Here is a 23,451-nt window from a genome sequence, read left to right as displayed (position 1 = left end):
CATGGCTATTTTATTTTTTATGTTTATTTTTTTGAGAGAGAATAAGTGCATGCAAGCAGAGAATGGAGAGACGGAAAGGGAGGGAGAGAATCCCAAGCAGCTCCACACTCAAAGTGGAGCCTGTCACAGAGCACAATCTCACCATCATGATGAGATCATGACCTGAGCTGAAATCAAGAGCTGGACACTCAACCAACTGAGACACCCAGGTACCCCCAGAATAGCTATTTTAAAGAATTATGTACTTATTTATAACTACAAGATATAAAATTTGACAAGGTTTTGGAATAATCACATAACAAAAGTATTTACGGCCTACAAATATTCCTCTCTAAGCTATCAGGAAGTATATAAGAAAATACATACCTCTCTTTTGCAACAACAATACCTAGTAACTGATCTTCAAGTCCTTCTGGAGTTATCATGAAATTGAGCAAAGACACCTTTGTAGCCAGTTCTGGCATATAGTGTGGATTTCTCAGTTTTGTGGTGATATAAAACTTGAAATCAAAGGAATACTCAATAATGACCTCACCAAGTCTGATACAATCAACGCCACCTATATTTCAGAAAGCAAACACATGATAAGTAAGCCAAAGTTGTATAGCCCTTCCATGGTAAGGCCATTCCTGAAGTAAGTAACAGGTCTTCAAAAGTAATATAAAATAGAATAGAGGTTGACTGAAGTTGACGGACACAGGGGCAAATAAACAATTATATAGCAGGACTCATTCATTCTGGGGCCGTCTAAGACATTTTCTCTGGTTGTCATGGAGCCTTCTAAATCAAGATTCCTTTGGATCTTACCTCCTCTATCAATTTTCAATCATGAGTCCAAGATTATTTGTATATTCCTAAAGCTCTTAAAAGTACTAGAGTTTGGCAGAGATAAAAGTTTTATAAGCAGAAAGACATAAGGTGGCAACTATTTACCCAAAGTCAACTCTGGTCCACATTAACCATTACTGTTCATACTAATGGACTTTGTGAGCTCCATGATCACAAGATAAAGGGAATTCAGGTTGGCTTCAACTTCTTTATATTGTCTACTGAACAACCATCTAGATAACAGGAGTTAACATAATGAGCAGAGGGTAAGATGTTTATTTTAGAATATCTGACCAAAGTCCATTCCTGATACTTGTCTCAAACTTCCTTTCACACATAACAATGATCCAGAAGTTCTGAGTTATCAACATTATTCTTAAATTTCTGTAGCAGCTTTCTTGCCACAAAGATATGCCTTAAAAATAATCAAACCATCTTTCAGTTCTACCAACTAATATTAATGAACTTCTACCTTGCTTAAAAGTTTGTCTAAGTAGTAAAGGCTCCAAAGATGGGTCTAGTTCTTCACCAACATTTTCTAATAGAAGCGGAGTTCCAAACTGAATACAGTTTTCCAGTGTTCTCATATAGTCTGAATCAGATAACTTAATAATGCTAAGCTGATTTTCTTTTTCAGAGTTTTTGATCCACTTATTGGCTTGACCCTGAGGGTCAATCATTAAGGGCCTAGAATATAAGAAGAAAAATGCTGAGGGAAATAAATAAATGTTAATATTTCTTTAAATTTATGTAATTTAAATAATAAACATCACCATCAATCTTTACCAACACAGTGTTTTAAATATGTTTTAAATACATTATCAGGATTAATCTTCATAAGAATCCTATGAAAAAAAGGAATGTTATTGTCATTTATCTTTGAAATGAAGAAATTCAGTCTCAGGGAGTACTCTGTCCAAGGTTCTAAAATTAGTTCAATGTCAGAAGTAGAATCTTGTGAACCTGTAAACTGTTTTTTCAAATATAATGCATGGTCTTCATGGTAATTTTAATAAATTACATCTGTTAACATAATATAAAACATAAACCTACTTATTTGATAAAAATTTAAAACAAGAGATCCACCCATCTGTAACGGATTTCCTCAGGTTATGAGTAGAACCATAAACTAAGTTTCCAAATCTTGTCTAGTATGTATTTGAGATCTATTTCATAAATTTTTCTATGTCATTATGGTAAAGGCTTTGCGATTAAGAATAATTCATAGTTTCAGATATTTAAAAAAGAATGTGCTTTCCTCTTCTTCTATGATGATACTGTCCTAGGTTCCTTTTATATTCAGTACAGTACATGAGATCATCTTGAAAAAATGTTAGTACAGAAAGGGGAGTATTTGTCCCAAGTCATTTTGGCTTTCTCAGTCTGTTTCAACCTCTAGAGGTTGACCCCTTTTCCTTTTGTCTACAAAAAAAAAAAAAAAAAAAAAGGCTCTGTAATCAATTACTATCAAATAGTGTTTTTTTAAGTAATTTTTCTTTCCTTCCCAAAAGACAGAACAATCAGCATTTTTCACAGAGCTAGATCAAACAGTCCTAAAATTTGTATGGAACCACAAATGACCCTGAGTAGCCAAAGCAATCTTGAAAAAGAAAACCAAAGCTTGAGGCATCACAAATCCAGACTTAAAGTTATTACAAAGCTGTAACAAACAAGATAGACACAAAAACAGATGCATAGATTAATGGAACAGAATAGAAGACCCACAATGAACGCAGAACTGTATGGTCAACTAATCTTTGACAAAGCAGGAAAGAATATCCAATGGAAAAAAGACAATCTCTCCAACAAAGGGTGTTGAGAAAACTGGACAGTGACATGTAAAATAATGAAATTGGACCACTTTCTTACACCATACACAAAAATAAATTCAAAATGGATTAAAGACCTAAATATGAGACAGAAAACCATCCTAGAGGAGAGCAGTAACCTCTTTGACATAGGCTGTCACAACTTCTTACTAGATATGTCTCCTGAGGCAGGGAAACAAATGCAAAAATAAATTATTGGGACTTGATTAAAATAAGATGCTTCTGCACAGAAAAGGAATCAGTAAAATGAAAAGGCAACTGACAGAATGGGAGAAGATATTTGCAAATGACATATGTGATAAAGGGTTAGTATCCAAAACCTATAAAGAACTGACCAAACCCAACACCCAAAAATATCTAAGTAAAAAATGGGCAGGGTTGCCTGGGTGGCTCAGTGGGTTAAGCATCTGACTCTTGATTTCAGCTCAGGTCATGGTCTCACATTTCATGGGTTCAAGCCCCATGTCAGGCTCTGCACTGGATTCTCTCTCCCTTTCTCTCTCTTATTCAAACCTACATTTGAGATCCTTGGCCAGTCTAATATAAAAAGCATTATCCATCTATGCTTCTGACAGAAGTAACTGGAGCAAATAAAAGCATTGCTGTTAAGTAGCCAGAATGATGTGTTAATAAAGCAGCAAAGTATTTTCTGTGATAAGAATGTCAAAGAGTTAGTGGAAAAGGTGGATAACATGCCTAAAGAGATCTTCATCAGAGAGATGAAACTACAAGAAAGAGTTAAATGGAAACACTAGAAATAAAAAAATTATGTCAAATCCAAAGAATTACTTTCATAGGCTGTATGTACACTCAACAGAACCAGACAGTTTTATAGAAATTACCTAGACTGAAACTGAAAAAGAAAAAAGTGATTAAAAACAAAACAGATTATCTCATAGCTTTGGGACAATATCAGAAAAATGACAAAGTAATACCAGACAGAAAAGAGGGAGAAAATGAAACAGATTCGAGAAGCTCAGAGAACTTCATTCAGAAAGAATATCAGGATGAACACACACACACACACACACACACACACACACACAATCAAGATGCAGAAAAAAAAAGCCTCTATGGCCACTTATATTGGTGTCATCAAGGGTGACAGCGATAGATAATTATACTGGGGTCAAGTGGCAAGAAGCAAAGTCTAAGCTATGAGGATACAGATTAATCCTTTAAAAGTCACCCAGTCTGTGGCCTATTGACCAGCTATTCCACAAATAACAGGTAGAAACGGTAACTCCATTGGAATATTACTTTATTAGAAGAGGCAATTTTCTGCCAGAAAATTACGGATTGTTTTCCATAATTTACATACAACCCTGAAACCTCTGGTTTCCTTGAATTTCAATTAAGACATAGATATACCAACAGCATTTTCTGAATTACAGTTTGAAAAATCTGAATGACCACCAATGCATTGAAAAGAGTTCTAAAACAGAACTATAAAGACTTGGGGTCTAATATTCTGTTAAGTAGAACTTTCCCTGCTCTGCCAAAGAACACATTTTTTTAAATGTTTATTTTTGAGAGACAGAGAGGGAGGGAGGGAGGGAGGGAGGAGGGGCAGAGGGAGAGGGAGACATAGAATCCAAAGCAGGCTCCAGGCTCTCAGCTGTCAGCACAGAGTCTAATGCAGGGTTTGAACTCACGAACCGCAAAATCATGACCTGAGTCCAAGTCAGATGCTTAACTGACTAAGCCACCCAGGTGCCCTAAGAACACATTTTTTAAATAGCTAAATATACTTTCTCAGATTATAATACATTTACTAATTGTCCAGAAGTTTTAGCCTAAGGATGTTCACGCTCAAGTAAAATTTGAGTGGATAAACACTAAAATAAGATCCTACAAATCCTTATTTTGTTAAAACAATACTGTCAACATAAAGGAGACTTAGATGTTTTGAAGTATCTAGTAGGGTTTCCAAAGAATATAAACAAATAATAACTCAGACTTTCACAATGTATGATTTCCTTATATGTATCTCATATTCCACAAGATGACTGAAATTTCCCTTACAATTTTAAAAGTAGTAAATGTGATAGCCTATTCCACATTTCACTTAACATACTAATTAAGAACAAGGATTTGAAAGTTAAATTGCCTGGGTTAAAATTCTGGCTCTACCATTTATTAGCTAAGTTATCTTACTAAATTTCAAATTATTAAATCACTCTGAGCCTCAATTTCTCATCTGTAAGATGAAATAATAATAATGTCAATTCATAGGAATTTGTGAGAATATAAGGCACTTAGAGCAGTACCTCATGAATATAAGAGCTCAACTGTATTTATCATAGTATATTTGAGATACAGTCCCATGAAAAGACTGAAAATGAGATGACAACATGAGTAAATAATCATTTATAGGAAATGAATTCTCAGATAAGAGTAATTGTTTAAGTTTTTCAAAGTGATATAAATAAAAAGATAATAAAACCATTTGAAAAGTTGATATAGTTATCACACTATCAATGATAGCAACTGGAAAAGATATCGATGAAATGGTACAAATTGTCAAATTAAAGTATCTTAATTTTTTTATTTTTAATTTTTTTAAACATTTATTCATTTTTGAGAGACAGAGCATGAGAGGGCAGAGAGAGAGAGGGAGACACAGAATCCGAAGCAGGCTCCAGCCTATGAGCTGTCAGCACAGAGCCTGACGTGGGGCTTGAACCCACAGACCGGACCATGAGATCATGACCTGAGCCAAAGTCGGCCCCTTAACCGACTGAGCCACCCAGGCACCCTAAGTTTTAGTATCTTAAAAACAAGTAGAGGGGCACCTGGGTGGCTCAGTCAGTTAAGCATCCGACTTCAGCTCAGGTCATGATCTCACAGTTTGTGGGTTCGAGCCCTACATCAGGCTCTGTGCTGATGGCTCAGAGCCTGTTTCAGATTCTGTGTCTCCCTCTCTTTCTGCCCCTTCCCCACTCATTCTCTATCTCTGAAAACTGAATAAATGCTTTAAAAAATTAAAAAAAAAAAGTAGAAATGCCCAATTAAAATAAATACATTGAATAGCCAAGAACTCCAAAGAGCCAAGGTGTCCATCAATAGGAGAGTGCAGGGTGATGTAGTCATACAATGGAATATTGCTCAGCAACAAAAAATAGGAATGTTATGCTTTGTGGAAGAAGACTTACACACAAGAGTACGTGCAGTATGTTCTGGTTATGTAAGTTCTAGAACAGGCAAAACTAGCCTGTGGTGGAAGATAATCAGAATAATAATTTCCTACTATGGGTAGGAGTGAGGATTTACTGGGAAGGGACAGAAGGGAACTTTCTGGATGTTATTCAGATTCTGTATCAGCACCAAGGGTATACTTTTGTTGGAACTCATTGAATGGTATACTTAAGTCTTGTACAACAAAATACATAAATTTTACCTCAAAAGAAAAAAAAATGGGGCACCAGCGTGGCTTACTTAAGTGTCTGACTCTTGATTTTGGCTCAGGTCATGATCTCACAATTGTGGGATCAAACCCTACATTGGGCTCTGCACTGAATTCCACATGGAGCCTGCTTGGGATTCTCTTTCTCCCTCTCTCTCTGCCCCTCTCTCACTCTATTTCTCTTTCTCAAAATAAATAAATAAACATTAAAAAAAAAGAAAAGAGAAACAGACCAAAACAAGTTAACGATATGCATGCTGAAGCATTTGGAGGAAAGTATATCCATATCTGCAACTTATGGTGAAAGGCATCAAAAGGATGAGTTGGAGGATGGATGGATGGAGAGATGGATAAACATGTGATAAAGCAGCAAGAATAATAAACTGTCAATTGCAGAGTCCAGGAGGTGGCAGTTACTTACTCTAAAATCCTGTCAACTTTTCTCTATGTTTAAATACTTTCAAATAAAATAATTGAAAAATTCTTTACGTTCCTTACCAACGCCTGGAGTTATTCACAATCACTCCATTATCGATTGAGAAAGTATCTGTTGGCAATCCAGCTATATTCCAGGCTCTAATTTTTACTGGATCACCCAGAGTCTTACTCAGTGAGAATGCCTCTGAACATGGAATTCTTTTCTTCTGTAAGAAATAAACAAATATCTAATGTTTCCCTTCGTCTTGTTGGTTTGGAATATTTTTAAAATTACCGATTTGTCATTAGATATTATTTAATAACTCTAAAAAACAGAAAAAGCTGGAAGTTGGACAATAAAAGCATTTTACTGCTCAAACAAGAAGCAAAGAACAAGACCCCGTACTTTCAGCTATTTCCTCCCTTTTCTCCACAATACTGCGATGCATACTTTGAATGTTCAAAAAGAAACTTATGAAATATGAAACTATTACCTTGCACAACATACTCCAATCTTCTGTACATGTTTGTCGAAAACCAGAAGTGAAAGCACCAAGATAGGCTATTACTCCTGCTGATACTAAGACATCACCAGTCAAATTTTCATATATCACCTGAAGATCATCTGCAGCTTGAGACCATCTGTGAGATCAACCAAAGGCAAAACAGTCTCACCATAGAAAGTGATGAAAGACAGTATCTGAAAGGGTAAGGGGGCTTCTAGTCCAAACTCTGTAACAACAAGCCATGAAATGTTGGACTCTTGCTTATATCTACAAAATGAGGAGGCTGGGTCCCTTCTAGCTCTGACAATGCTATAATCCGTGTCTATGAATGACAATCCACCTTTCCTTATTAGATTATTAGGCATTTCTTGCAGGACTTGACCCTTCAGAATAGGCAAGAACAGAAACAAAAACATGCCAGCATTTTGTCTAATAATTTTCTCCAGGATGACTTGTTCTAGAGGCCCTATTATTTGTTTCAGTATTTACTGATAGACTGTAAAACACAAAAACATTTGCAGTTCATTACCAAAAATTACCTTAAGTTGTATACTACTGTTCAGGTATACTATTGTTTCAGCGGCATACTATTGTTAAGGTTGATTTTTTTTCTTTCATTTAATGAAGTCTTTACAATAAAAAAGTGCATTTTAAAACCACCTAATCTGCACTACGAAGTACTGTCAAAGGCCTATTACCTTATCATGCTATTCATTCAACACATAGAATTAATAAGTGAGATAGTTAGCTGGTCAGTACAAATAAATAGATTAGAATAAAGCTAACTGCTTTAGTTAGATCAATCCTGTTATATCTTCTTTGAAATAAATTTTAAGAAAGTAAGCTGTATGTCTACTACAAACATATTATGAAAAAGTTTGAAAACACATAAGATTAGAAAGAATTATACTATGATGACCCACATTCTCGCCACTTAGATTACAAATGATCATTTGCCTTATTTTGCTATTTAAAAAAAAAAAAGCATTTGGAAAGAAATTGCAAACACCAACCTTGACTTTAATATTCTGTTTGGAGAAGCCTGGCCAAGTGCCTTGTAGAATGCCCCACATTCTAAACTAGCCATTTAAAAATCAGTAATCATACTAAATACCCAAAGAAAGTAACATATTCATGCCTGACTTTCGTAAATATTGTAAAAGTGAGCAGAAATCGAACCTTGATTTTTCCCCACCCAGTCCTCCAATTAGTTTTGAGGCTCTTTCAAGTTTCTTAGCGCAGAGTTCCACCTGATCTTCTAAACGAGCCTTTTCCTCAGTTTTCTCAACAAATGTTCTTTGTAAATTTTCCAAATGATGTTCTACTTCTGCCAGTTCTGCTCTCTTCTGATTCAAAAGCTCCATGGTCACAGCTAGGGACTTCTGAGCTTCTGTTAAGCGGGCCTTCTTAGGAGCCACTACCTGTTTGGGAACAATATATGCAGCTAGGATGTGTAAAACTGATGCTTAAATAACCCTTTATAGATATTATGGTTTAAAAGTTTATTATTATTAGAAATACATTTGTTATTTATAATAAATTATGCAAAATATGCATTAAATCTTATGTATTTACCCAAATAAAGTAAAATATATTTATATATCATATAAAATATATAAATCATTCTGGACTAGCAAATGATCATCTATAAAAGAAATGAATTATTCTGGACTAAGAATATGTTAGAATATGTAGCAAAAACAGTACAATATGCAGCAAAATGTTTCAAAAGAATGAGAAGTTAAAAAAATTAGAAGTTGCCATTCAATGTTACCAAAAACACAGGAAAACATACATAACAAAGATTATAAATATTTAAAATACACAAATGTGTGTTGGGGGGGGGCATTTTCAAGTCTGTGGTCTTTTTCCCAGTTGGCTGAGGCATACATTTGCCTTGGAGGGATTAAGACTATTGTAACAGGTACAAAGAGAAAGAAAGCCTTGATGTTCAGTTTTACTACCAAAACTAACTTTTCCTCAACAAATCTTCAAAAGCCACACTTCGTTGAGAGAAAGGGGATTTTCTAAAGTTCTTATCTTATTATGCTCATTAGTATAATAAGAATGGGATTTGACCAACTTGATCATGGCATGTATTTTAAACCATGGGGAGAAAGAATCTAGAAGATGACCAAAGAGAATATATGCCCGTTTGAAAGATCCAAATATTCTGGTTCATTGCCATGAACAAAGCTGATGGCAAAGAGGAAGGGAGGAGGCAGAGATCAGATACCAAATGTCCTGTTTTCTCTCCTCTGGGCTGAAATCCTGGCATCTGTTAAATAAATGGAGAGGAAGCAGGAAGCTACACTTTCTACTTTTGACTTCAGAGGAGATCTTCCTGAATATCTCCCTTCAACCCTTCCCTAATAACAAGGGACAGTTGCATCTGAACTGAAATGGCAATGTAGAGGGGAAGATTGACTGTGGCTTCTCTGCCTTATTATACCTGCCTGGGGAGATGTGTGGAAATGAGTTAGGTTGAGGGCTCAAAACCTGCAATGGGGACCTCCCCCAAAGATGTTCAATGGAAGAATATCCCAGATAAAATTACTTTTTTTTTTTTTTTGACAAATCTACTCCCCTGAAACTAACGGTCAAAATCCCTAACTCTCCACAGGCACATGTATCTTATTAGGAATAGGTTTCCAAATTGTGACAGCCTGACCATTTATTCTATACTCTGAGGTTATTCTAAACACATGCTACTCTGTATTTTTCTGTGCCATTTTATTTGTATTTCCTGTTTCCCTCAGTAGAATTCTGCAAGCTACAGAGGGCAAGGTCAGTGCTTCCCTGGCCCTTTGCTAGCCACAGTCACAAAGTTCTTTTAACCGTTCTCCATAAAAGGTTCTCTATCAATGCATGCCATTGCTTCAGTGCAACTTTCCATGCTCTACCTCTTAACTCTACTGGACCTTCTTACTTCTGACCCTTTGAATCAACTTTTTCATCTGCCACTTTGCCTTTCATGTTTTGGTTTTTCTTTACTCCTGAAACTCTAATTATTTTATACCCTAAGTCTCTATAGCTATAGGTCAATCTGGCCACTTGATCTCTGTTCCCACAGCACTGCCACTCACACTGCCCTCGCCAGGTTATGTCACCCCCTACTATTCTCTTCATCTACTAGGTACTCAACATTTGACGTTTGTGCTGCAGCAAGACAAATTATTGCTGGTGTCATTTCTGGAAATTTCTTAACTTGTCAATATATACATAGATTTTAATTTCTGGGAATTTCAAGAGAAAATGAGTGTGTTTGTCCTCAAAATACCTTTGCAACTCTGTCATACACTTCCATCGCCATGATCCACTTACACAGACCCTCAGCTGCCGAAGAAGCTTTTGCAATCTTAGAAGGGTCAAATTCAGGGTTTGTTAGGTACTCGCCACGTATCTTCTGCATAACAGTCACCTATACGACAAGCATTCTGATCTTAACATTTCAACATGTATCATACAATCATTAGATGAAAAAATCAAGCATCGCAAAAATTATATAAGAAAGTTATGTTGTCTTTAAACACCAAAGTCAAGTATTATAGCAGAAACACAAGTCATATTTGTGAGCAAAATATGCAAGATTATGACATTGAGGCAAAATATTTCTACCAAAAAAAAACTAAGACTTTTGGAGACTGGGAAAATATATGGAAAAAGAGAGGAAAGAATAATTAGACATTAATAAATAAATATAAGTTTGGATGGAAAAGTGCACTATACTTTTTTATCTCACATACACTTGGGTTTCAGATTTATTAAACTATTCTAAGAAGACAGAATTGTTTTGTGTGAATGATACACTAAAATAGTAATTTATTTTTATTTATTTTTAATGTTTTTTTATTTCTGAGAGAGAGAGAGAGACAGGGTGAGCAGGGGAGGGTCAGAGAGAGGAAGACAGAGAATCCAAAACAGGCTTCAGGCTCTGAGCTAGGTGTCAGCACAGAGTCCGACACGGGGCCTGAACCATGAACTGTGAGATCATGACCTGAGCCGAAGTCGGATGCTCAACCGACTGAGACACCCAGGCGCCCCTAAAATAGTAATTTATTAAATGACTTTCAGTTGTCTGAAGGAGTGGTTTTATGCATTATGAGAATTCACAATAAGGTCAAGAATTCCTTCATTATTTTAGTCCTAAATATGGACTATCCTCTTATGTTTTATATAACATTACATAATGTTAAAGATCTTCTACATCTTGGCAAAGTTATATTTATATTTAAAAAAATTAATGAAACTCACTGGAATGTTGTCCTTGTCATATTCTTTCAAATCTCTTAAGAAATTCATATCTCCCAGAAGCTTTTTGCTAGGTGCCCAGTAATCTAATATCTATAAATAAAATTTATGGAAATCTATTAAGTGAACAATTAAAGATACTTTTTCTTCTTGAAGTTTAAGCTATATTATCCAGAGAAACCATACAGTTTCAAAAAATCAACTTACATTTCTTTGAAAATAAAGAGACTCCTCTCCCCAAGAACAGATTGAACATATCAAACATTTAAAAATATGAACACATACATTGAATTCATTATAAAAAAAATTAAACATTGAAAGCATAAATGATGTAATTATTTCTCTTCAGGAAATGTAAGAGAAGCAACCAGCATAAACACCATCAGAATTTCATATAAAAATGTATTTTCATTATTTCCAGTTTTATTTTATTTATTTACTCCTGATTCTTTTAAGCCAGGAAAGTAGTGCTATAGACTGACAGTTTGTGTCGTCCCCCATCAAAATCCATATGTTGAAACCTATGAATTTGTGATGGTATTTGGAGGTGAGATTGTAGGGAGGTGATAAGGCACGAATGGAGTTAGTGTCCTTATAGAAGAGACCTCAGAGAGCTCCCTCTACTTCTGCCATGTGAAAGGAAGGCCATCTATGAAACAGGAAGTGAGCCCTCCACCAGACACTCAATCTACTGGAGACTTGATCTCAGAATTCCCAGCCTCCAGAACTATGAGAAATAAATATAAGCCACCCCAGTGTATGGTAATTTGTAATAGCAGCCCAAATGGACTAAAACAGGTAACAAACATTTTTCTTATAGACAACCGCCTTACCCACCTAGGCTCCCCAAGTGAGATAAAGAAGAGTAAGAAGAAAAAGATTACACATCATTCTGCCAGTTATAGGATGAAGCACATGGTATTTATGCTAGCAAAGACATGAAGTAAGTAGCTCAACATCCTTTTTCCTAATTCCAGAAGACTGATGGGTAGGGTGTGTTTGTGAGTGTATAAATTAGAATAACTTGGTAAGAACCTATTTATTTTCTTTATTATGTGTGTGTGCCCGTGCACACACATACACACACACCAATTCCTCAACTCAGGAATTGAAACCTAGGTACTATAAAAGCCTGAAGAGAATATAAGTCCATAGATTTAGTTTAGGATGGATGCTATCCCTTCCTTTTTGAGGGATATAGCCTTGAATAATAATTATAATAACAACAGTTAACATATAGGACACCTGGGTGGCTACGTGTCTGACTTTGGCTCAGGTCATGATCTATCCATTCATGAGTTTGAGCCCTGTGTTGAGCTCTGTGCTGACAGCTCAGAGCCTGGAGCCTGCTTCAGATTCTGTGTCTCCCTCTCTCTCTTCCCCTCCCATGCTCACACTGTGTCTCTCTTTCAAAAATAAAATAAAAACATTAAAAATTTTTTTTAAAAAATAGCTTTATTGCAAAATTACTGTTTATAAGGCCTTATACATAAGAACTTTATATGTATTATCTATGTGTATCTATCTGTATGTATAATCTAATCCTCACATTAAGTTTGTGAGGCAGGTACTTTAATAACCCTCCAGAGTTCCCCAGAGGTTAAATGTCTTGCCCAAGGTCACACAGCTAGCAGGACAGGATTTCTGAATACAGACATGCTTTGAACAACTTCACTATATTGCTTAACTCACCAGAATATTTTGAATATTCAGAAATAACACCTATGTGGTTATATAGAACATTCCTGAGAATCTTAGCTGGAAAAATCTCACAAATCTCAGTGTTCATTTAATCCCACCCCATGATAGCAGGTAATCCTGCACAGACAGAAAAAGAAATAGAACCATCAGAAGCACATTTTTCTGGTTGCTATACTGCCTTAGCCTTACCCTGGAATCCCTGTTGTTGTTTTCCATACTTCATTCTGAATCTATTCAATATTTAATTTGATAATAATTACTAAGGTGTTATGTATAGTCATGAATATGATTTAAATGTGTGTCTAGTTATTACCTTGCCTCCGGTTCCTGAAGGATCTGAAATTTTTTCTGGTTTTATATCTTTCATGACACAAATAGCAGCCATAACTAATTTAACACCAGATGGAGGATTCTTCATTGATTTCACAATTGTAATGTCAGCTGGCTAAATTGAAAGACAACAGGATATCTTCAGAATAGTTTATTTTTAAATAATAAGAATTTTAAAAAATGATGTTGGAGACTAACATTGATTATGTTGGAAACTAATCAATTTCCAATAATTTCCAACAATGATGTTAGAAAATAGCACTGATTTTCATTTGAAATTGTAATTGATTTTGGCTTTGCATAATTATGAAAGAATTAATAAAAGAGAATTTAAATTCAGCACAGATTAAGACCAACGGTTCTCAAACGTCTGGGAGTTCACAGATCATCCTGAGAATATTATGACACCAATAAACCCTCCAAAAATATTTTTGCACATAGACAAAAAAATTTGCATACAATCATATAACAAGCCCATACACTGAACCCAGGTTAAAAACCCTAATTTAGATAAAGACTTAATTCTATATTTACTTATATATTAGTTTTACAAAAAAAGAACTGCAAGTAGAGGTAGACTCTAATTTAAACTTATTTCTAAAAAAGCATATATTGTTATGACAGACAAGATAGATTTGTATCATCCACTCCAATATCCTTCTGATATTCTTTGCGATTGCTGGAAAGCTAACCACTATATATCTTAGTTCCTCATAAACCAGAGTTGTGGATGGTCATTGGGTTTGGCCATAGGTCACCTGAATGACACCAGTGCTCAGACTAAATAAATGAGGCGATGGGCAGTGTGTGAGGCATCTTGTTTGCTGAGAGAGATTACTGTGAAGGCTCTTCAGGCCTCTGACTCAGAGGCATTGTTCCTCTGGTGGACCATTTCAGTGTAGCTTTGTGAGTCACTCCTGGCAGCTCAGCCTCGGATCTCTTTCTTCAGCTCTTCCTATACTTGTGTGATCCATTTATCAAATTCCCTGAAGAATCCTTTAAAGAATCCTTGTCTGCTTGTATTAAATAAAGGTTGTTCTCTGCAACTGTAACCTAACTCCTACAACCTGAGACCAGGAAAAGGACAAGGCAATGGACACTCAGTGAAAGGGGAACCTAATATCAATGATCATAACTGGTGACGTTTGAAGGCATCAAGAATCCTGTGAGTTTCAGAGGATGGAGTGTTGAGTCCTAGAGCACAGTGATAAAGTTACTTAAAGTCATGCTCATGGTCATCTAGAATGAAGTGTCACTTAAAAACAAGGCTTTGCCAGAATAAGTGGCTGTTATGATAAGCGTCTAAGGAGAGAATGAAGTAAGATCATGGGGTAGCTTTTCAATGTGCCAGAGAGCAGGGGTGCCTGGGGAGCTCACTGGGTTAAGCGTCCGACTTCAGCTCAGGTCATGATCTTGCAGTTCTTGGATTCGAACCCCACACATCAGTCTCTGCACTGACAGCTTGGAGCCTGGAGCCTTCTTCAGATTCTGTGTTTCCCTCTCTGCCCCTCCCCCACTTGTGCGTTTCTTTCTCCCTCTGTCTCTCTGTCTTTCTCAAAAATAAATAAACATTTAAAAAAATGAATATGCCAGAGAGCAGACAGGTAGCAAACAATAAGCTCAGAGTTTTCAATTCCTGGCTCACAGCACAATGAAAGCATTAGGAAGTTTCTATAAATGCTCTAAAATAATCGTATACCTTACAACTAGAAGGCTGACCTAACTGAAAAATCAAAGTTTGCTCCTGTGATAAGCTGAATTACCTAGAGGTTGAGCTCACTGTCTTGTCAGGAACCTTATATGAAAGTGAGTAGGTTGAGGAAGGAGGTAAAGAACGGAGTCTGAATCTCCAGAACCACCTTACTACACCGGGCCTGCCTAGTCAACAGAGGCTATGTCTCCTGCCCTGGTTGGTGATGTTGCTCTGGCCTCGTCCAAAGACTGTAAAAAGTCATATACGATGCAGTGTAACACAGACAGCTGCCATCCACACTGTACTGGAAATAATTTTTAAGTTTTTCTGTACAGGCACATCCGGGAGGCTGCAGAAAGATAGCTCCACACTCGTTTAACATATGCCACCTGGTCCCCATACAGAACTGCATTGGCCTCTTGGAGACCGTTTGTTGAAATGAATGAAAATTATAAATAACATTGGAACAGCAAAAGTACAAAATAATGACATATTAGAAAGGAATGGTTAAGAGGCAAGTTCCATTTGACTGGACAAAAATGACACAGCACTGCCCAGTGGAACAGAACCACCCTAAAGAAGCAGGGGCCTTACTAGTTTGTCGATGACACGCAAGGTAGCGAATTCAGACACCTGCCTTGAGTGTATCCAGGGCAGACAGAGCTGCCTCCAAGGCTGGAATCGCCTCGGCCAGGTCACTCTCACACTCATTTTTCAGAGCTTGGGCTTCTTCAGCCTTGCCACTGGCTATCTCTTCATCTAATTTCACAAACTTTCTTTTTGCTTCTACTTCTGCAGACTCAATCTCGATAACCTAAAGAAAGGAAAAAATAAAGATAATTCCTCCAACATCCTATTGCTGTCTTCATTCTAAAGGCTAAAGAGTGCTTGGGGATTAGGGAATCCAACATATTGTGTTGAAGGGCAGAAGGCCCCAGAATAAAATGAGGAGACATGCAAATACATGGGCCCTAATTGGATAATGGGCTTCCTGCCCCTAAGATCTAGTAATGCAGTAGAAAAAACTATGGCATATTTTCAAGGGTAGTTTTACACATTTCAACTGTCATCTGACATCAATTTTTAAAAACTCAGGATAGGGGCACCTTGGTGGCTCAGTCGGTTAAGCATCCGACTTCAGCTCAGGTCATGATCTTGTGGTTATGAGTTCGAGCCCCACATCGGGCTCTGTGCTGATAGCTCAGAGCCTGGAGCCTGCTTTAGATTCTGTCTCTCCCTCTCTCTTCTGCCCCTCCCCCACTCACACTCTGTCTCTGTCTCTCAAAAAATAAACATTAAAAATAAATTTTAAAAATTAAAAACTCTGAATACTCTACCTGCATCATGTGTGCATTTTCAATTTTAGCTTCCTCCAATTTAGGCTGTAATTGAACAAGCTCCATTTTCATTTCTCCAACCTAAACAGACAACTTGTCATTAAGTTTTCATAGCTACAAGAGCTACCGAAAAGATAACCACAAAAAAATGAAACATAAAGTGGAAACTAACCACAAAAAAATGGAAACAAAAAGCATATCATAAACCATTAAAGGCCAGAAAACCTTAAATTTTTCCTACGCTCATTTATATGATAAACAAAGCCATGAGGGTATAGCCAGTTTTCTTCACAAAAGACTTTATCTTCCTCACGTATACAACAGAGCAGTGACAGAATGCAGCTGTCATGGAAGAAACGAAGATAGAAAAAAGGCAGCCAGGAGGGGTGTCCCTATGAGATGATGCATGGGATACAGGGCACATGGATCACCCAAACCTGTATTGCATGCACTGAACTCATGCTAGTAAGTATTATTAGCACTTGACTTATTTTTTAAAAAATCTTATGTTTAATAAAATCTTATATTACAATAAAAAAGGCAACCCAGACTTCTTGTATTCCCTCCCAATCTCAAAAACTTAAGAATAAAACAGGATGTATTTGAGTCTGGTGTGATCTGGGAAACTTAGTGAATTTCTCTAAAACTCACTTTAACACGTTTGTAAAATGAGGATCCTTAGTGTCTACCTCATGGGGCGGTTATGAAGAATAACTGAAGGAGGGGCGCCTGGGTGGCTTAGTCGGTTAAGCGTCCGACTTTCGCTTAGGTCATGATCTCGCGGTTCGTGGGTTCGAGCCCCGCGTCGGGCTCTGTGCTGACTGCCAGCTCAGAGCCTGAAGCCTGTTTCAGTCTGTGACTCCCTCTCTCTCTGACCCTCCCTGCTCACGCTGTCTCTCTCTCTCTCTCTCCTAGAAATAAATAAAAAACATTAAAAAAAAACATTAAAAAAAAAAAAAAAGAATAACTGAAGGAATGTGTGTGAGGCACAAAACAATGCCCTGCACATACGTATTCTGGATTAATTGTAACTCGTTGTTACTTATGATTTCTTACATTTCCCAATGGAAAATTATAATTATATATTACTACTGTAAGCAACTCGTCAAATTTACCTGAGACTCAGCAAAAGCTAATTTGTCAAGCCCATTCACGTATCGCTGTTTTGCTCCCATGACAGCTTGTCGCCTCTTAGTCAAAAGCTGTCGAAATGAGGCAATTAGTTCAAGGTAAGAAGTAGCAGTAACATAGTTATGCCGTCCTAACTCCTGCAAGAACCTGAGAGAGACAGACAACATGGCTTACTCCAAAGTAATGAGTTGCACAAGTTAAGAAGTACATTCCACAAAGCATCAACAACAAACCTATAAGAATAAAGGTTAATTTCATTTAGGAGTTGCTGAGTACTTGAACTTTATAACATTCTAAGAATTCTACTCGTAAGCATGCCCTAATTTCTTGTCTGCAAAATATCAAATAGCAATGATGTTTTTAAAAAGCGCAAGTCACCAAAGAAGGGTATCAAAGGTGAACAACAGCAAGAAAGATACAGGCCTTTTTATATGTTGCATAAGCTAGGAGGATCTAACACCTTAAGGGACTCAAGATACCACGTAAGGTAGGAAGTGTCATAGGGAGAAGTACTACAGGCTGGATAGCAAGGATGAGTCATCATTCCTTGCACAAAGTGTGTCACTTTGGCTGGGTGGGGTAAGGCCCGGAGTGTAAGCCTACTATACACACACATGGAAACAATGGAAGCAACATTGTTTCATGGCAAGTACACAGAGTAGAGCCCACTGCCTGGTGCAACTCTCCAATTCAACCATGTCAGGAGGCTGTGTGATATACTATGAGCACTTGGGTTACATGCTTTTGAAATGAGGGTCTCAGAGGTGAGCAGAGGTAAAACAGACACTTTTGAGTTATCCAGAGCCCACCACCCCTCTCCCCTTTTCTGAAAACTTCCATTCAGTGTCCTGTCAGCAATGTTTGTTCTCTGAAATCTGCCATCTTAACCACAGCTGTTTAGACTAGGGCTGGGCACTGGACACAAATGAGGCTGATCACATTTTGGGATAAATTTAGAAAATTTGGAAACAGCCAATCAGCCTGCCTATTGCTAGAATTGTAAGAAGTAAACTTGAGAATGAAGAGGCAGACAGTTTCTTCCACATACAACGGGAAGTAGAAAACTCAGTCTGCCAAATACCGTATGAGCTCGTTTATATATTTATATATGGAACCTAAAAAAAAGAAAAAGAAAGGGGCGCCTGGGTGGCTCAGTCAGTTAAGCGTCCGACTTCAGTTCAGGTCATGATCTCACGGTTCTTGGGTTCGAGCCCCGCCTTGGGCTCTATGCTGACAGTTAGCTCAGAGCCTGGAGCCTACTTTGGATTCTGTATCTCCCTCTCTCTCTCTCTGACCCTCCCCCGTTCACGCTGTGTCTCTCTCTCTCTCTCTCTCAGAAATAAAACATTAAAAAAAAAAGAAAAAAAAAGAAAACTCACAGAATTGGAGAATAAACTGGTGGTTCCAGTGGGTAGGGGGTGGAAGAAATGGGTGAATATGGTCAAAAGGTGCAACTGTCCAATTATAAGGTAATAAGTTCCGGGGATGTAATATGCCCCATGGTAACTATAGTTAACAATACTGTATTGTGTGTTTGAGACTTGCTAAGAGTCGATCTTACAAGTTCTCATGACAAGAAAAAAAATGAGAAGAATGTTAACTAAACTTATTGTAGTAATCATTTCACATTATATCTATCTATCTATATATAGATAGATAGATAGATATCAAATCAAGCTGTACCTGTTAAATTTATATAGTGTTATATATCAATAATGTCATCAAATCTAGAAAAAAATCAAATACAAAAAAAGAAAATACAGTCTGCAAAGAGAAAGAAGCAGTAAAGGGGGGTGAAACAGGGATGAGAGACAGACAAAAAGTATTTCTGGGTTTAGGATGACGTTCTAACTCTTGTTTCCAGTACATCTGTGATCCACCTGTATTCTTTCTCTTAAGCTTTGTGAGATGCCCTTGTATCTTTATAATAAATACTCCCTTTTTTCTTAAACCTAGATTAAGTAATTTTCTATTACTTGCAAGCTGAGATCTTAATTAAATGATCAGAAATACTTAAAAGACATAGAAATCCTATTGAAATTTTGGGCTTTCACTAAAAAAGACATGTTAAAATATAAGGCATTATTGGCATTTTAAAATGTATTAATATTAACCTTTCTGACAGATCCATAATGGTAGTGTGAAAGTGTTTGCAGATGGGAACTATCTCTCGTCTTTCAACGTCAGTAAGCTCCAGTGTTTCTAAGAATTTCACAGCTACAAGTTCAAGGGCATCTTCAGGCCATGGCTAAAAATAAGAAAAAGAAAAATTTAAGTAATTTAAGATGAGTAGTCCCACTCCAACTATGTAAGTGTCTTCCTGGCTGAGAAGTATTTGGGTTTAAGAAAATTAAAACCTTAATGGGGAAAATAGAATTAGTTGAGCTCACAACTAAATCTATGAAAGAGCTTATAATTAAAGATAGCAAATATAAAGGAAGGGTAAATGATATTTTACGTATCAAGGATACATTACACTGCTTTCCTAACTCTTCTATTTGGACATCTAGTAGACATCCCAAAGTTAGTATGACAATGACAGGGGCTGTTAGTTGCCCACGTAATACCTATCAACTCTTTTTCCTTAAGACTCCAATTTTACTCTAGATGGCAATAGGCCCAGGTAAAAGACTACACCGCCTAGATTTCCTCTGTTACCCACCTAAACTCCCTTATTTGCAACTCCCAGTTCCTTCTTTTAAAAACTTTTCACAACAATTATGAATCACTTGTAATAGAATACAATGTATCATGGTTATGACAAAAATATCCAGAAAGTAGCAAACTGTCCTTATAAGATTTCACAAAAGAAATATTTGTGGTTGGGCAGATTTTGGTTGGTTTTTGGCTAATCAATGGACATATTACGATACAGTTTACATAAATCAAAATTGTTGCACACAGCTTTTATTATTGTGTAAACACTAAAACATCTGCTAGCTAAACATATATGCGGTCCTCAAAAGGGGAAAACTAGTCGGGGCACCAGGGTAGTTCAGTTAGTTTAGCATCTGGCTTTGGCTCAGGTCATGATCTCTTGGTTTGTGGGTTCCAGCCCCCATTGGGTTCTGTACTGACAGCTCAGAGCCTGGAGCCTGCTTTGGATTCTGTGTCTTCCTCTCTCTCTGTGCACCCCCCAACTTGTGCTACATCTCTGTCTCTCAAAAAATGAATAAACATTAAAAAAAATTTAAAAAACAGGGGAGAACTAGTTTTGCAACTGATAAATGGGTAAAAGAAAATAAAACAAATTAGTATCAGAGATTTATTTTTATTTATTTATTTTAATGTGTATTTTTGAGAGAGACGGAGTACAAGCAGGGGAGGGGCAGAGAGAGAGACAGACACAGAATCTGAATCAGTCTCTAGGCTCTGAGCCGTCAGCACAGAGCCCAAAGCAGGGCTCCAACCCACAAACTGTGAGATCATGACCTGAGCCAAAGTTGGACGCTTAACCAACTGAACCACCCAGGTGCCCAGAGAAATTTATTTATTTNCAGAGGGGCTGTACCAGTTTACATTCCCACCAACAGTGTAGGAGGGTGCCCATTTCTCCACATCCTCGCCAGCATCTAGAGTTCTCTGATTTGCTCATTTTGAGAAATTTATTTTTAAAAGAAATTATCCAGAGTGCCTGGGTGGCTCAGTCGGTTGAGGGTCCAACTTCAGCTCAGGCCATGATCTCGCAACTAATGAGTTCGAGCCCCGCGTCGGGCTCTGTGCTGACAGCTTGGAGCCTGGAGACTGATTCCGATTCTGTGTCTCCCTCTTTCTCTGCCCCTCCCCCGCTCATGCTCTGTCTGTCTCAAAAATACATATAAACATTAAAAATAAATAAATAAATAAATAATAAAAGAAATTATCCAGGGTCAATCTGTAGTCCACATTCTTTTGGGCATAAAACAATTAAATAGAAGATACCATGAGCTACTATTCTCAATAGCATAAGTACTTCATGGTCTTACACTGGAAGTGACAACCTGTGAAGTGGCAGCTTTCATCATTTGCTGCTGGCATGACTGGAATGGCCGCTCAGTTGGTCTTCCTGCTTCTTGTTTTGACCTATTCCAAACCATCTGCCATAAGACCTCCAAGTGTTTGGATTTTTTCCTTTAAAATATGTTAGCTAAGGGGCGCCTGGGTGGCTTAGTCGGTTAAGCGTCCGACTTTCACTTAGGTCATGATCTCGCGGTTCGTGGGTTCGAGCCCCACGTCGGGCTCTGTGCTGACTGCCAGCTCGGAGCCTGGAGCCTGTTTCAGTCTGTGACTCCCTCTCTCTCTGACCCTCCCCTGCTCGCGCGCTCTCTCTCTCTCTCTCTCTCTCCTAGAAATAAATAAAACATAAAAAAAAAATTAAAAAAAAAAAAGATTCCATTATAGCTTGGCACTCACTCAAAGCTCCAGCTGAACCCCTGCTATCTGCATTGCCAGTCAGCTGTGCCAAACTGTATGCTTTTGCCCAAACGAAACATGTGGGCCTCACCGTTCTACCTTTGCACTTACTATATCCTTGTGACGGTTAGTTTTAAGTGTCAGTTTTACGATGGGCCACCAGGTGCCCATATATCTGGTCAAACATTACACTCAATATTCCTATGAAGTGTGCTTTAGGATAAGTTTAATATTTAAATTAAAAGACTAAGTAAAGCAGACTGCCCTCCCTCATGTGAATGGGTCTCATCCGGTCAACTGAAGGCCTGAAGAGAATAAAAATGCTGAACATCCTACATCCCCAGAATAAGAGGAACTCCTTCTGCCTGAATGCCTTCAGTTTTTTTTTCCTGCCTTTGGACTCCAGTGGAAGCATTGGCTCTTCCTGGGTCTCAAGCCTGCTGGCCTTCAGACTGGAGCTTATACACACTATTAGTTCTCTTGGGTCTCCAGCTTGCTGGCTGCAGGTGTTCGAACTTGCCAGCCTCCATAATCATGTGAGCCAATTACTTACAATAAATATATGTATAGATAGATATAGGTATCAGTATCAACAGATATAGATCTACTTATATATATTTTTACACATATATATGTGTGTGTGTAATACATTCTCTTGGTTCCTAATACGTTCCTCCTCCATGTAATTCATTTTCATAGTTCAGAGATTCACTGTCCTAATAAGTACACCTTTTGCACCTTTTATATAATTGTAACAGCTTCTCACCAACTGCCTTTTCTATCTTCCAGTCCAGAATGTGAGCTCCTTGTGGGGATCATGTAGGTTTATCAGTCCCTGGCACCAAGCACTATGCCTGTCATCAGAGTAAGCCATCAAGAAACACGTGCTGAATGTATATTAACAGAGCTTGAATAAGATTTCAGAAAAATCTAAATGATTTAGTTGCCCATTCCCCCAACCCCTCTGCCCCCCAATTACAAACCTGAAACCAGTCAATAGTACAGCAATTGATGAGGGATGGGAACTGTCTCAAGCGATTCCGGAAAGCATCTCCAATGGGGCTAAAGGCCACCACAACATGAAGATTATCTTTGCAGCGATTCACAAAGAACGCAAACAGGGCCAAGGGACTGAGCTCAGAGTGTTTACTGCCAGCCTGAGCTACAGGACGAACACCCTAGGGAAATAAAAACCTCATAAACAAAAACAGACAATCTGATAATGAGATTAGTAGCAACTAGCATATTAAGAATTTTTATTATTCCCCTTGTAAATATCTTTAAATTTTTTATATCAATAAAGTAACTCTGATATAGTTTGTACTTCTTCTAACTCCATAATTCTATAACTTGAATTGATTGAATTCATGATTGAATATCACCATGATATGTATATAGGACTATAATTCAATATTGCTTCTAAGAGGAAAAACCTAAACAACCAAAGCATCCAGTTAAAAACATTATAAAACATTCACATGCTGTAAATTTTATACAACTGTTAAATGAGGTGCATTGATGAATGTGCTTTGGCAAGATCAGCAAGTTAAAATAAGTGCAAAGAAAATAAATTATGCAACAATGTGTGTAATATCATCTTCTTTGTTAAGTTAAGAAAATACAAAGGTGC

At 37.4% G+C, this 23,451-nt stretch overlaps 1 protein-coding gene across 1 annotated transcript in view; it reads right to left on the bottom strand.

The window, feature by feature from the left end:
* The window catches only part of DNAH12 (dynein axonemal heavy chain 12), a 206,622-nt gene that overhangs the window by 57,342 nt on the left and 125,829 nt on the right, over positions 1–23,451 (bottom strand). Inside the window, exons 44-56 of the mRNA XM_077776718.1 lie at positions 22,805–22,999; positions 19,544–19,677; positions 17,414–17,576; positions 16,299–16,379; positions 15,599–15,775; positions 13,252–13,383; positions 11,241–11,330; positions 10,267–10,407; positions 8,166–8,407; positions 6,975–7,122; positions 6,562–6,707; positions 1,301–1,515; positions 367–559 (exon numbers count right to left, since the gene is read on the bottom strand). Of these exons, the coding sequence (XP_077632844.1) occupies positions 367–559; positions 1,301–1,515; positions 6,562–6,707; positions 6,975–7,122; positions 8,166–8,407; positions 10,267–10,407; positions 11,241–11,330; positions 13,252–13,383; positions 15,599–15,775; positions 16,299–16,379; positions 17,414–17,576; positions 19,544–19,677; positions 22,805–22,999 (2,057 nt within the window). The remainder of the gene's footprint in view (positions 1–366; positions 560–1,300; positions 1,516–6,561; positions 6,708–6,974; positions 7,123–8,165; positions 8,408–10,266; positions 10,408–11,240; positions 11,331–13,251; positions 13,384–15,598; positions 15,776–16,298; positions 16,380–17,413; positions 17,577–19,543; positions 19,678–22,804; positions 23,000–23,451) is intronic.

This window comes from Crocuta crocuta, unplaced genomic scaffold, assembly GCF_008692635.1.
Source record: "Crocuta crocuta isolate KB4526 unplaced genomic scaffold, BGI_CrCroc_1.0 scaffold87, whole genome shotgun sequence".
Classification (NCBI taxonomy): Eukaryota; Metazoa; Chordata; class Mammalia; order Carnivora; family Hyaenidae; genus Crocuta; species Crocuta crocuta.
Note: the sequence above shows the minus strand (reverse complement) of the source record. Positions and strands in the feature narration are given on the sequence as shown.